The 13541-nt window shown below is 38.9% G+C and overlaps 1 protein-coding gene across 1 annotated transcript in view; it reads right to left on the reverse strand.

Annotated features, from left to right (window-relative positions):
* Window positions 1-13541, reverse strand: part of si:ch211-57n23.4 (immunoglobulin superfamily DCC subclass member 3) — a 56965-nt gene that overhangs the window by 33349 nt on the left and 10075 nt on the right. Inside the window, exons 2-4 of the mRNA XM_057828114.1 lie at window positions 5994-6299; window positions 2316-2460; window positions 86-216 (exon numbers count right to left, since the gene is read on the reverse strand). Of these exons, the coding sequence (XP_057684097.1) occupies window positions 86-216; window positions 2316-2460; window positions 5994-6299 (582 nt within the window). The remainder of the gene's footprint in view (window positions 1-85; window positions 217-2315; window positions 2461-5993; window positions 6300-13541) is intronic.

Genomic DNA, 13541 nt, shown 5'->3' on the forward strand with positions numbered 1-13541 from the left:
ACAAGGGAAATTATCCATTATTCAATGCTGCAATGGCAAAACTGTATTCCCAAAGGCATTATTGTGTATATGTGCAGCCACCTACCAGTCACGTTGAGAATGGCCTCATGGCTATACCTAGTGTTTGCAATATTGGTGGCCATACAACGGAAGACCCCGACATCGGACTGTCTCACACCTGTCACCTGAAGGATCCCCATTGGTAGAAGAGTATATCTGGATAGGAGAAGAGAAGTAGCTAAGAATCTAGCTCAAACAGGATTATTTTACTTCTATCCATATGAAGGACTGTTTGGTTATTTCTTACCAATATTGTCACTTGATTTAGATCTTATTTAATCAGGTTAAAATATAAAAGAGGTAGCTGACAGTTTGCAAACTATTTTCACAAACAGAAAAAAGCTATGGGAATCAAATGGGATGAATACCAAACTTTGTCAAACTTAAGGCCTGCGGGTCATTTGCGGCCAGCTATATCATTTCGTCATGTGCGTCAACGTCATGTTTCTTACTAAAATAAAATTTTTTTTTTTTTGAAAATCAAACAATATTAAAGGTTTTTACAAGGGATGTCCTGATCGCATATTTATATCGATATCCAGTCCCGAACTGACTGAAGATTTTTTTTTTTTTTCATGTCTTTGAACTGCCCCACTGTATCGCCTTCATAATGTGAATTATTTTAAAAAAAGAATAACGTAGAAAAATGCTAGTCTTTATTAAACGCTTCATTGAGTGAGTCCACTGAAATGCACTCACGCTTTGATGCTCACGCTGCTGAGAACAGCTTCTCACTTACACAATGAGTTGCCGCAGCACACATATGGAAGTTTAATGATGATTGACACATTTGTGCCTTTGCTTGTAGAGCTACCAAGCTTCTCTGGCAAAGATCTAAATCACAAACCTGTCAATCATCGTTAACTTTAAGTACCAAACACAAGATGGACAGTTTGGTGCTGTGCGAAAATGAAACAGAAAAACATTAATATATTTATAAATTAAAAACCCGATCCTTTTCACCCGATTCCAAGCGTCTGAAAAATGACCCTAATTTATAATGAAAACATTCGTTTTTAACCTAGTATTTGATATGTAAATAAATAAATAACTGAAATGAAAACTAAATAAAAATATAAAAAATAAAAAGATAATATTTACTGATTTTTCCTGTTTTAAGTAAAAAAACAAAACAAAAAAAAGAATACAGACTTTAAAAGAAAATGTTTTTGTCACACCTGGATGAGGGTTGTCACGTCTTGGTATATTGTCTCTTCCTGCTTTATTTTGAAGCCTCAACGTCCTGTTTCCACCACTCGCCCTTCCTGCCGTCTCTCTCACCTGTCTCTGATTATGATTACCTATTGTTGCCACTTGTGCCCCCCACGTGCTTAAATTGTTTGTCACTCCCTAGTCTCGTGCCAAAGTGTCTTCGCCTTTCGTTGCCACCAAAGCCAGTCCATAGCCAAAGATATTCAAAGTTGTAAGTTGTTCATAGTATTTTGTCATAGCTCTTTGTTATTTTGTGCCTCATGCATAGCCCTTTATTGTAGTTGTATACTCCAGTGTATTTTGCCTGGCTCTCTTGTTTCTAGTTTATTTTTGTTTCATAGCCTGTTTTTTCCTCTTGCTGGAGCGCCCTCAGTTTGTACCTACCTCTGACCATTTTTTGTTATTAAAAGACTGAATTCTGCATCTGAGTCCGCTACATCATGTTTAAGTGTGACAGCTTTCCCCCATTATTGCAAGACACTTTTCTATGAGGAAACTAAAAAAGAGGATTTGGATTAAGTTTAGCTCAATACTGTAATGTCAAATGTACAGCCCACGAGCCAGCATGTTGTAGCTCAGGGGTGCCCAATCCTGGTCCTCGAGAGTCCCTATCCAGCTTGTTTTCCGTGTCTCCCTCCTTTAACACACCTGAATCAAATGATAAGCTCATCAGCAAGCTCTGCAGCAGCCTGATAACGATCCTGATTAGTTGATTCAGGTGTGTTAGAGGAGGGAGACATGGAAAACATGCTGGATAGGGGCTCTCGAGGACCGGGATTGGGCACCCCTGTTGTAGCTCATTCAGACTGTACATGCAAAATCAAATTTTATTATTTTGACATCGGCAATTTAAAACTAGAATTGCGTGACTGAGTGCGTGCACTACTGCACTTTCATATGCACAGTTACATTAATTTATTTGGCCCTTCCCAGTCAAAATGGATTGGACGTCTCACACCGTCAATGGCAGCTCATGTTGTTTAAAATGTCACACAACATCAAATACAAACAAATTGCTTCCCATCCAACACTGCAACCTGTACCTTTTGTCACTAGTACTCAGTGGCACTCTGTCTTTCTCCCAGGTGATGTTGGCCTCAGGTATTCCATTGATCTGACACTGGAATCGTGCAACTCCTCCCTCATCCACTGCCATGGACATTGGGTGTGTGTGGAATTTAGGAAGCGCTGAGGAAGAAAGCAGAGATCAGCATATAGTGGAGAAATATTCAAATTGTTTAGAGGATGATGAAAACTGGAACAGTAACTGAATTAAAACTGCCACTCTGGCTCTTCCATCAGGTCTATAATTTCCTAAATAGTCCTTCCACTTTATCGACTCCAATAAAGGATTCCCTATGACCTGATGGCCATAATCGATATGAGTGTACACAAGCAAATGACACAGGATTTGCCATGGAGACTCATTGCATTGAGGTAAGACAAGATGGCTATAACTCTCCTAAATAACCCATAAACCCCTGATTTTATTGGTGTGACCCAAGTGGTGGTCAGTGGGGGCAGGGAGGACAAGGTTGAATACTGTTTGTGTTCAGTAAAGCAACAGTACTGAGTCATGCTACACATCATGTTACTATAATTAATGATTTTTACTTTCCCTGCAGCTCCACCAAGAGTCAGAGGTGTGCTCAGGTTGCCAGGTATGATGCATAAGTGTTCACCATATGACACATGATTTATAATAAGACCACCAAAGAATGTTTTGACAAAGATATAGCCAATATGCGGTGACTTTCAGTGGGTGCTCACTTTTTGAGTTGAGACTGAGATGATTATCAAAAAGTAACAGGACACATCAGCTATCACAAACGTACTGGTTCACCTTTAAATCAAGCCCCCGACATATATTAAAAAGATACTGTATCCACTTTTGAACCCTGGACCATAAACTTCATAATGATATTGACAGGTCAGATTCCACCTTCACTGCGCCACGCCTTCAAGTAGGGGGGCATCTCACAATCCGCTTCAGTTATTCGCATTCGGTCGCAGCGACACATACGGAGATCCAGTGCCGGATTTGGGTTGAAAAAGTACGAAAGCTGTACCGCATACAAATAAGAAGGTTTGTCTCAGGAGTGAATTGTTTGAGGATTCAAGGTAGTTATTATTTTTTCGTTTTTTTCACAAGGATTTTCAACGTAACAAGCTCTTTGTTTTACGGCTGCCGCCATATTGACTAACAGACAAGCATCGTACTTTGACATATTTACGTAAAATAAATGCTAACTGCCTGTTCTTTTTCTTTTTTAACCAAAAATTGAGAGTATTTTACGTCCATATCTATATAGAATTCAGGGATTTAAGCATTTATTCAAAAGAATTTTCACCGGAAAAGCTGTTTACATGAGGCGGCTGCCACATTGACTAACTGACTAGCATCGTACTTCAACATATTTAAGTAAAATAAATGCTAACTGCACAGTTTTTTTGCTTTTAACCAAGAATTGGGACTGTTTTACATCCATATCTATAAAGAATTCAGGGATTTAAGCATTTATTCATAATTTTCACCGGAAAAGCTCTGTGTACATAAGGCGGCCGCTACATTTGCTTAATGACTAGCATCATAGTTCGCAATATTTACGTAAAATAAATGCTAACTGCACTTTTTTTTTTTTTTTTGCTTTTACCCAAGAATCGAGACTGTTTTGCGTCCATAACTATATCTTTAAACAAATGAGGGATTTAAGCATTCATTCACAAGAATTTTAAACGAAAAAGCTCATTATCCCCCTTTTAATCGGCCCCGCGGCCCGTGTCCCATCAGTATCATTATGAAGTCTATGCCTGGACTACTATGGATACGTAACAATAGAATGATGAAGTGACCAATATTGTTTATTCCCCATCTCTTTGATGGTGGATGAAGTACTCACTTTTTCTTTTACTTAAGTAAAAGTACGGATATAGAGGCAAAAAAATTACTGTATTTTTTTTAACTATAAGGCGCACCTGACTATAAGCCGCCACCCACCAAATTTGACACGAAAAGAGCATTTATTCATAGGTAAGCCTTGCTGGACTATAAGCTGCAGCTGACCTCACTGTATTATTGGATATTTATACCAAAAGATAATAACCATTAACAATTTATTTGACAGTGGGAGACAGTCAACCTCTGCTGGCACCTGCTGTCAACACTGTTGTTGTCCAACATGCCTCCTAGCATGCATTGCAGCGCTACAGATGTAAATAACAATCAAAATTCATGTTCTGTGCTAATTATTTCTTCAGTTACTGTTCCAGTTGTTTCATTAATTGCTAGTTATGGTATTTGGTAGATTCGATAGATAAGATCCGAGCTAGATATAAATGGAGTTAGTGACATAATTTGCCAAATGACACTTGAGTGAGTACAGTATATTATTTTGTCATTGAATTTTGTTATTCATTAGATCTAATCTAAATGGTTGATATCTACAGTAATTGCTATGCAAATCAGGTATTTTATTACACTACTGTTTATGTGCGGTCCGCTTTTCTTTGTGGCACTCGGACTTGTTGGACGTGATGCCAGCGCTATTTTCGGTTAGTTTCAAGCGTTGCTTTCACGTTGGGAAGCTGGGGTGAACGCCAGTTAACATTTCAAGAAGACAGAGAAACTGTAAACGGAGCGAGCTCATCAATGCCCCGTTAGCCGCTATTAGCCCGCTAGCTTATTGAGCAGCGTTCGTTTTCACCGCTGGACCAGTGCCACTAATAGCTGAGGTTCTCTTTGTTGAATTGCCCAAGATATGGACCTTATTTCCCTCGGTATGATTGTGCAGCCGTTGTGCTATGTTTTTGTAAGCAAATATGTCTTCATTGATTTACTTATTAGCATTATTGTATGCTCTTTGTCATTATTGTATTTTATTTTCTAATTGTGTCTTTATAGTTTGATGGGGACAAATTAATAAATGTTAGTTGTAAGAAAATGAGTATGGTGTGATCGGGGTTACTGAAGGGAAGTAATCATCCATCCATCCATCCATCCATCCATCATCCATCCATCCATCCATCCATCCATCCATCCATCCATCCATCCATCCATCCATCCATCCATTTTTTTTTTTTTAAACTTTATTTTATTAAAAGGATATATAATACACGTTTTTTGAATAGTTATTTTAGTATTTAGGGGTACTTAAAGGGTTAATTCAAACTTAGGTGGAAATTCGGGTTATGTCGCCAGAGTAGGAATATAACTGTAGGGAATGGAAAAAAAACAGTAATAAACTTGACTACATGGTAGACAGAAGCTTAACAAGCAAAAAAAAAAAAAAAAATCCAAAATGTAATTACGGATTGCAAGCAGCTATCAGGTGCATACCCCCACCTACTGTCCAAAAGTTTGCAGCACCCATTTGAAGGCGCACTGCTCTCACTGTTGGTTTTTATTGGTTAATATCTTGTACACCTGCCTAACCTTGCTTGTACTTGAGTTGTTGCCTCTAGTGCTCAATTACGGTATAGTTGCACGGGGCTTATCGATTCCACCGGAGGCATGAAAACGAAACTATCATCATTTCACAATGAGAAAAAAACAAACAAAGATAACGTGTAACGCATGCGACAATTTGAAAAGTAGTGGAGTAAAACATACCATTTCAGTATCACTTCATATTTGTACTCAAATAAAGTACAGATACACAAATATGTACTTAAGTACTGTCCACCACGACATCTCTTATTCATTAAAGCTGCGATCCACTTACATGCCAAGAGAACTTTGGCCTTGCGGCTGACCAGCATGCCATAGCGACTCTGAACAGCGCAGTCGTACTCTCCCATATCAGCGTCACTGCCTTCTTTTCGTTTCTGGAAGCTGTGAATCAACAGGGTGCCATTTGCCAGAACCTGAATCCGTGGAGTGGTGGTCAAAGGCACGCCGTTTTTTCGCCAGGTGATCTGGACGGGCTCCTCGCCCTGCACGCTGCAGTCCAACATGAGCGAGCGATCCCTCACTGCAATCACATCTCGGGGTTCCTGTAGAAACGACAGCTCTGAGGCCAAGCAGGCACCTGGGACAGAGAAAGACAGAACATGAGTAATGAGAATCTGACTAGTGTATATACAGTACTTAATATATGGGGCTTTGCCTTGCAAAGGCTAAGATAGGGTTGTTCTGCAACTTTATTAATCTTATTAAAAATAATTATTACACGTAGAATATGTCCAAAAACATACACGCAACCAAGTTATCATAACCTATTTATCATCGTTGAAGAAACAGACAGCAGTGAATCACGATACACTGGAGCTGACATCAGACATCAGACTACAGATTTTTTACTGTGATTAGGCAAAATACTGTAAATATCAAATAAATCATGTAGTTAAATTTTTATCATTGATCTGTAAACTGAACTAATCGACCCTTTGATCGTTTATAGCCTATTAATAATAATAATAATAATTAATAATACATTTATAGCAGAGAAATGAAAGCATATTTTTCAGGAATTTTGAAGCCATAATGTCCTCGAATTTTGTCCAAAAGCAAACATAACCCAATTATCATAACCTTTTTATCATTGCACACTGCAAAAACACCCCTCCTCAAAAGTAGTTAAATTCCCTCGTTTTCAGTGTAAATCTACGAGAAAAAAAGTGAAATTATCTGCCAGTGCTTCAAGTAAGTTACACCCATTTAAACTGCTTGAAATAAGAAAAATAGCTAGCTGAAAATAATTCAGAAATAATTCTGTAATTCAGAAATGTTCTGAATTCAAGAAAGATACTGCTCAAAACATTATTTGAAAGCAAATTTTCTTGATTTAGGTGAAAAATGACCAACTTTCAAATGCATGGGCTTAATAAGAGCAAATAGTATTATTTACTTAAAGTAAGTGGCAGGCTGAGATAACAAGGCGGACTCAGCTGCGGAGTTCAGGCAACCAACATGAAGAACTCCAAACAGAGGAATAAGTCAGGACAACCACGATCAAAAGTTCAAACAAAAATCACTCCAAAAGGGGGAAAAGTACAAACATAAAACACTCCAAATGGAGGAAAAAGCCAAGATAACTATGATCAAAAGTTCAAACACAAAGCACTCCAAATGAAGGACACAATCTAGACAACTATGATTGCTATGAAACGAGGCTGACATTATCAACATGGATAGCAAGACACTTCTGCACAAGACAAGGGAAACTCAGGCAATATATACACACAAGGTAATGGGGAACAGGTGGAAACAATAGGCGATTAGGTGACAAGAGGAAGGGCAAGTACACAACACGAGGAGGCTGAAGCCTTCAAAATAAAACAGGAAATGACATGACAGTAAGTGAAATAATCTGACGCATGAATGTGTTAACTAGTCCTTAACACTCAAAACAATCAAAACAAGATGGAGAAAAGTATTTGACTAGATTTAAGGAAAAAAAACATTTACACACCAGAGGCAAACACCAGTGAATCACATGATACACTAGAGTTGAGATTAAACTTGTTCCAAGAGAAAGGCTAAAGCACATTTACCGGTATGTCCTCTTTGATATGTCTAGTATTTTTACAAAAGGCTTGGATGTCTCACTGTACCTCATGCAACATGGAAATTCCGTAATTTTCCGACTATAAGCCGCTACTTTTTCCCTTCATTTTGAACCCTGTGGTTTATAGTCCAGTGCGGCTTATTTCATGATTAATTTGGGTAAAAATGTAACACTGGATTTGACAGCAGCGTCATTAGACTGTCATAAAGCCGATTTAATTATGACATGACACTGTCATGGGCATTAATGAATGCTTATAACAGATGTTAGCAAGTGTCATCCAGCAATTTTTGTCACTAACTCCATTTATGAACAGCTCAGATCTTTTACATCCATTCAAAAATGAGATAATATGCCGGATGACAGTAATACTCATGACAGTGTTATGTCATAATTATGACGGTCTTATGACAGTCTTATGACGCCGCTGTCAAATAAAGTGTTTGCGGTTAATATCTTTTGGGGTATATCCCTTAGTACAGTGAGGACAGCTGCGATTTATAGTCCTGTGTGGCTTATCTATGAACAAATCCCATTTTCATGTCAAATTTGGTGTGTGGCAGCTTATAGTTAGGTGCACCTAATAGTCCGAAAATTACAGTACTGTACTTGTATATTCAGAACAGCGGGAGAAACAGCTAGCTAACATCAGAACAGATTTGTTACTATTCTTATGAAAAAATATTGTAGACATGTAATAAATGATGTACATTATTTAGTCATTGATAGTTTATAGCCTATCAATAATAAATAAGGAGTAGACAAGTAGAGAAGTTAAGCTTATTTTTCCAGAATTTTGAAGCCAAAATGACCATTGTGAAGCTGGCCCTCCATCAGACGCAAATTTAATAAAAAATGATGTCAATCGTTTGTGCTGTAAAATGTTTCGTTTGAGCTGCTATCGTTTTTAAGATATTTACAGTACATTTCTTTCAGAGGTCAATATGAGATTAACCAGCCCCCCATTTGGGTTATAATGGCTAAAAATGGTATCAATCTTTGCTTCGCTTCGTTTGTGCTGCTATAGTTTTTGAGAAATTATTTATTTTGAGTGATGACGTCAATCGTAGCCTCGTCTTCATAGCTGACGAAGCGTACCAACTTTCTCAATAACAGAGGGGTGTCCCAACAGCTGGCGCAAACGTAGCTCATACTAATGACACTACATTAGGTCCATTTTGTAGTAAAAGGAGGGGTCGAGTCACGTCATCACTGAAAATTAATATCTTAAACCACACATTTACTTCAAAATGGACCCGAAGAGGGGCCATTTGTTTGTGCTACATTTGCGCTAGTTGTCGGGACACCTCTCTGTTATTGAGTGAGTTGGTATGCCCCATCAGCCGCGGGAGTTGGATACAGAAAAGCTGCGAGTGATGACATCACTCGAAATTAGTATCTCAATATCTCAAAAACGATAGCAGCAGGGACAACAATTTTTACAGCACAAACCAGAACAAATGTAGCACAAACGATTGACGCAGTTTTTAGTCATTTTTAATCACCTCGGATTGACCGACAAAACAATTGTTAATACATCAAAAACGATAGCAGCACAAACAAAATAAGATTTCCGCACAAAGAAAGCACAAGTAAATGACAATTTCTTTCTAAAAATTCGCGTCTGATGGGGGGGCCAACTTCACGGAGGTGCCAAAATGCCCTTAAATTCTGGAATTACCCATATAAAGTCCACATTCCACACCTTTCATGACTACTTATTTTACATCTAAGCAAGCGTGGAGCAGAATTTGCTTAGTTTGATCAAAGCCACTCAACAATTCATACTATGTTATACTTTGATCAATGAATGAGATTGAGGGCAAATTTAGGAAAGCAAGCTAAAACTGTCGGAGCTGGCGACTTCTCCTTTGATGGACGATTTGCTGCATTTATCACTTTTACGAAGGTGAGCGACAATAGAGGCGGAATGCCAGTGAAGCATCCATGCAGAGAGGAGCACAACAATGCCTAAAACTGAGGAGAGAACACTGGCAAGGGTGTCCGGGGTCAAGTTTAGGAGACCGTCTATACAACAAGGGGCCTACCGCGACAATGGTGTTGTGACTATGATTATTTGCACCCAACCCCCAGTAACCTCTGTAAAACTCCGTCAACTACCATGCACCCAAAGGGCACCATCTGCCCCTTCTTATGCATCCCCTCCACCCCTCCCATCTTTCTCCATCCTTTCAGATCATCTCCAAGGTGACTTTCCCATGCCACCAGATCTCCTCCATCGCACCCTTGTGCCCTCTCCTCCGTGACCTTGGCGACACAAGCTAGTCTTCTCTGTTTTCTCTCAGACTTAACGTGTTAATGACCTCATATGCAAAACACCGGCTTTCGCCTTCCCAGCTGCGGCGTTGGAACAATTGCCGTCTGCACTTGAACCTGCACAATGACCGATCAATGTCATGACGATGTCCCCTCCCTAAACTTTCAATGTCGTCCAGACGGCGTTAGTTCCCACATTCGAGACAAAGCAAGTTGCAGATGAACTTGAATCTGGTTTGCTTTCATTCGTCTGGTCGTTAGGGTGAACATTCGCACATCTGTGACGGTTTTCAAAAAAAATCTCGTGTCAGGATTTGAGATTCAAGCAAGACAAAACCACAGCTAGTTGTATCAACAATATAAAGAAAAAGTCAAGCCAAAGTCAACTTACATTTATTGATAGAGACCCTAATCACAATAACTGTGTCTAAAGCGTCCACATTATCAATAAAATCACAACATCCCCTGATCTAAACCCTAGTAAGGGTAAGAAAAACCCTCCAAAAACCCTGATTAACCTGTATGATTTGATGACGAAGAAACACTTTTTTTTTTTTTTTTTTAGAAAAACACAATTCTTCAATCCTATAAACACTTCTAAAAGTCTTTATTTTCAGTATCACTTATGAACAGCTCTGCCAATCCTGGAAGTTGTCGCACAGTGTAAAAAAACATGAATCTGCAATTAAATAAGGGTGATTCTCATGAAACCGATGCATTACGGTAATGAAGGACATTTACCAAAACTAGCTTAGAATAGCAGAATGCTATGATGACTTAGTCATTTTTTCATTAACAGTTTGGGCTCACTAATATTTCATTTACAGTAAAATATCTATTTGATTAATGTTGAAAAACATGTAATATTACAACTATCAACAATATCAAAAAAGGCCCAGCAATCTTACCCTGAAGTTATCTTTAGTCTTGCCTTGTTTGTGGTGCATTATGGGTCAGAATAAATTTTAAAAAAAACATTGTGATTAAGATGAGACTATGAACACAGTAATGAAAACTGCATTTTTTTAATACAAAGTAAGAAACCATTAAAGTATATCGTTATCTGCTAAATTATTACATTATTTGTTTTATGAAATTGATTGAATATTTATGATGCTGTATGGAGCTGACAACATCTAAGCTGTTCATAAATCAGTTAAAAAACATACAAAATACTATTTTGGTGACAAATGGTGGAAAATGAACTATTTCAGGTTTTCATGACTGTACACATAAAACAGTGGTTCTTACCCGTGCTAAAGATACCGAACCTCCATTAGTTTAATACGTGCATTAAGCGAACCCTTTGTAATTAGAAAAATCTTTTTTTTTTTTTTTTTTCAAATTCAAAATTGATATATCTAAGCTAGTAAGCTAAAACCTAAGTGAATGTCCATTCAAATTTCTTCTCATTTAGACAGCGTGTTTTTTAAACAAGCCAAATCAAATGTTGCTGGTTGCTATCGATGCCCATAGTAAACGGCCAGAGGTAGCTATCATGAAATCAACGACATCGGAAAAGACAATTGAGAAGTTAGAAGAGATGTTTAGCCGTTTCGGAGCCACAACACAACTCGCGTCAGATAACGGGCCCCAATTTGTGTCAAAAGAAATCGTTGAATTCCTGCAAGCCAATGGGGTTCAACACATCAAGTCGACTCCCTATCACCCAGCAATCAGCGGCTTGGCAGAGAGGTTTGTGCAGACCCTCAAACATGCTCTCAAAGCATCACAAGGACAAAGTACACTACATCAGAGACTACACGAATTTCTACTCAAATACCGAACATCAATGCACGCCACTACCAAGATATTGCCAGCGAGTCTAATGTTTTCTCGAGAGCTACGTACTGGCATGGACCTGCTGAAACCACCAACCCTGGGAGACATTGTTCAAATGGATCAACGGAAACAACTCAAGTACAGAGACCTGCACTCCAAGAGCCAACTTTTTGCACCTGGTGATTCTGTTATGGCCCGGAGTTATCAGAGTAAGGAAAAGTGGGCCCCTGCTATATCATTGCTCAAACTGGGCCTGTTTCCTACTAGGGGTGCAACGGTTCAGTTAGCCCACAGTTCGGTTTGAACCTCGGTTTTGGGATCACGGTTTCGGTTTGTGTTTTGCAGTTTTTTTGTTTTTTTTGTTTAACTGCCTTTATTTTGCTTTTAAGAAAATGAAATAAACACTTAAAATGTAAACATTTTCGTCTGTTAAAATGCCTCTTAGCTCTTTGGCTAGTGTAGTGACTGACTACTGAAATACACACACAGTAGTAAAAAAGTTACTTGGCAAAGTAACCGGTGTTACCTTTCATGTTTTTTTCCCATTTAAATAAAAAACAAACAAAAACATAGTAACCTTTGCTATGTTTGGAGGTCATTTAATGTTGTCAATCAACCGTTAAAGTTGATAAAATTGTTCCTGTTTTTGCATTTGTTCCCTTCCGTCTACTTTCGACATGTGAAAATTTTAAAACTGTTTCGTCCTTTAAAGATAGACTCAAGTCAAGATTTTGCCGATTTCGGAGTATTTTAGATGAAATGTTACTTAGTTTCGCTAGGTAGGTTCACTACAACAGAGCCTTTCTGAGAAGTTTTCTGCTCTAAAATGGCGGCTGTTTACTAACGCTACCGAGTCTGTCATTTCGCATGTAGTTCTATACGCATGAGATATCTAGGCATAGATTGTAGGCTGTCGGCTACAGTCAGGAAATATCTGAGCCACCTAGCCTAGCATCGCGTTTGTTACAGCGTCACAACAAACACTCTTCCCTCTCCGTGTCTCTAACTTTTCTCGCGTCATTCAACCAACGTATCGTTGCCGAAACGCTGACAAAATCCGAACGGAGAAAAAAAAACGTAATGCACGAAAAACATTCAGATTTTGAACGTAACGTACAGTGTACACATTTAAAAATCAGTGCTCACTTGTACAAATTACGCCGAGACCGTACAACTTGACAGGTATAAATTATAGTGGACCGTCACAGTTAGGTAGTAGCACTCTGTAGCACAGGACGTCCAACAATGTAACGCGGGTCAAGCGTTGCAAATAAATTAGTGAAGCCCGCCGTGTGTTTTCACTGGTGTCATCTTCGGGGTTGTCCTGCTCTGAGAAAGTGATATCTGTGGGTGATGCCGGCTGAGGTGCTGGAGTCATGCTATAAGTGTTGCCATTAGCATAGGGAACAAGCGCTGAGCAATGCTTGCAAATTGTTTTATTTTTTTTCCCAATATTTTCTCTCCCTCCGCATTGTAGTCCACGGGGAAACCGAAATGTTGCCACACCGCAGATTTGAAAGAAGCCGGTGCTTCCTCAAAATTCGGTCTCTCCAATCCTCCGCTCGCCATAGATTTTTGTTTTCTTTCTTGTTTCACTTTCACTTCGCTCGTAAGCGAGAGAGGGCGTTAGTCGGCTTTTATTACACAGGTGCTTGACAGGCGATCGTACCTTTACTTGCGGGGCGGAATTTCTCCATAGCTGTG

The sequence above is a fragment of the Corythoichthys intestinalis genome, chromosome 22 (assembly GCF_030265065.1).
Source record: "Corythoichthys intestinalis isolate RoL2023-P3 chromosome 22, ASM3026506v1, whole genome shotgun sequence".
Taxonomy (NCBI): Eukaryota; Metazoa; Chordata; class Actinopteri; order Syngnathiformes; family Syngnathidae; genus Corythoichthys; species Corythoichthys intestinalis.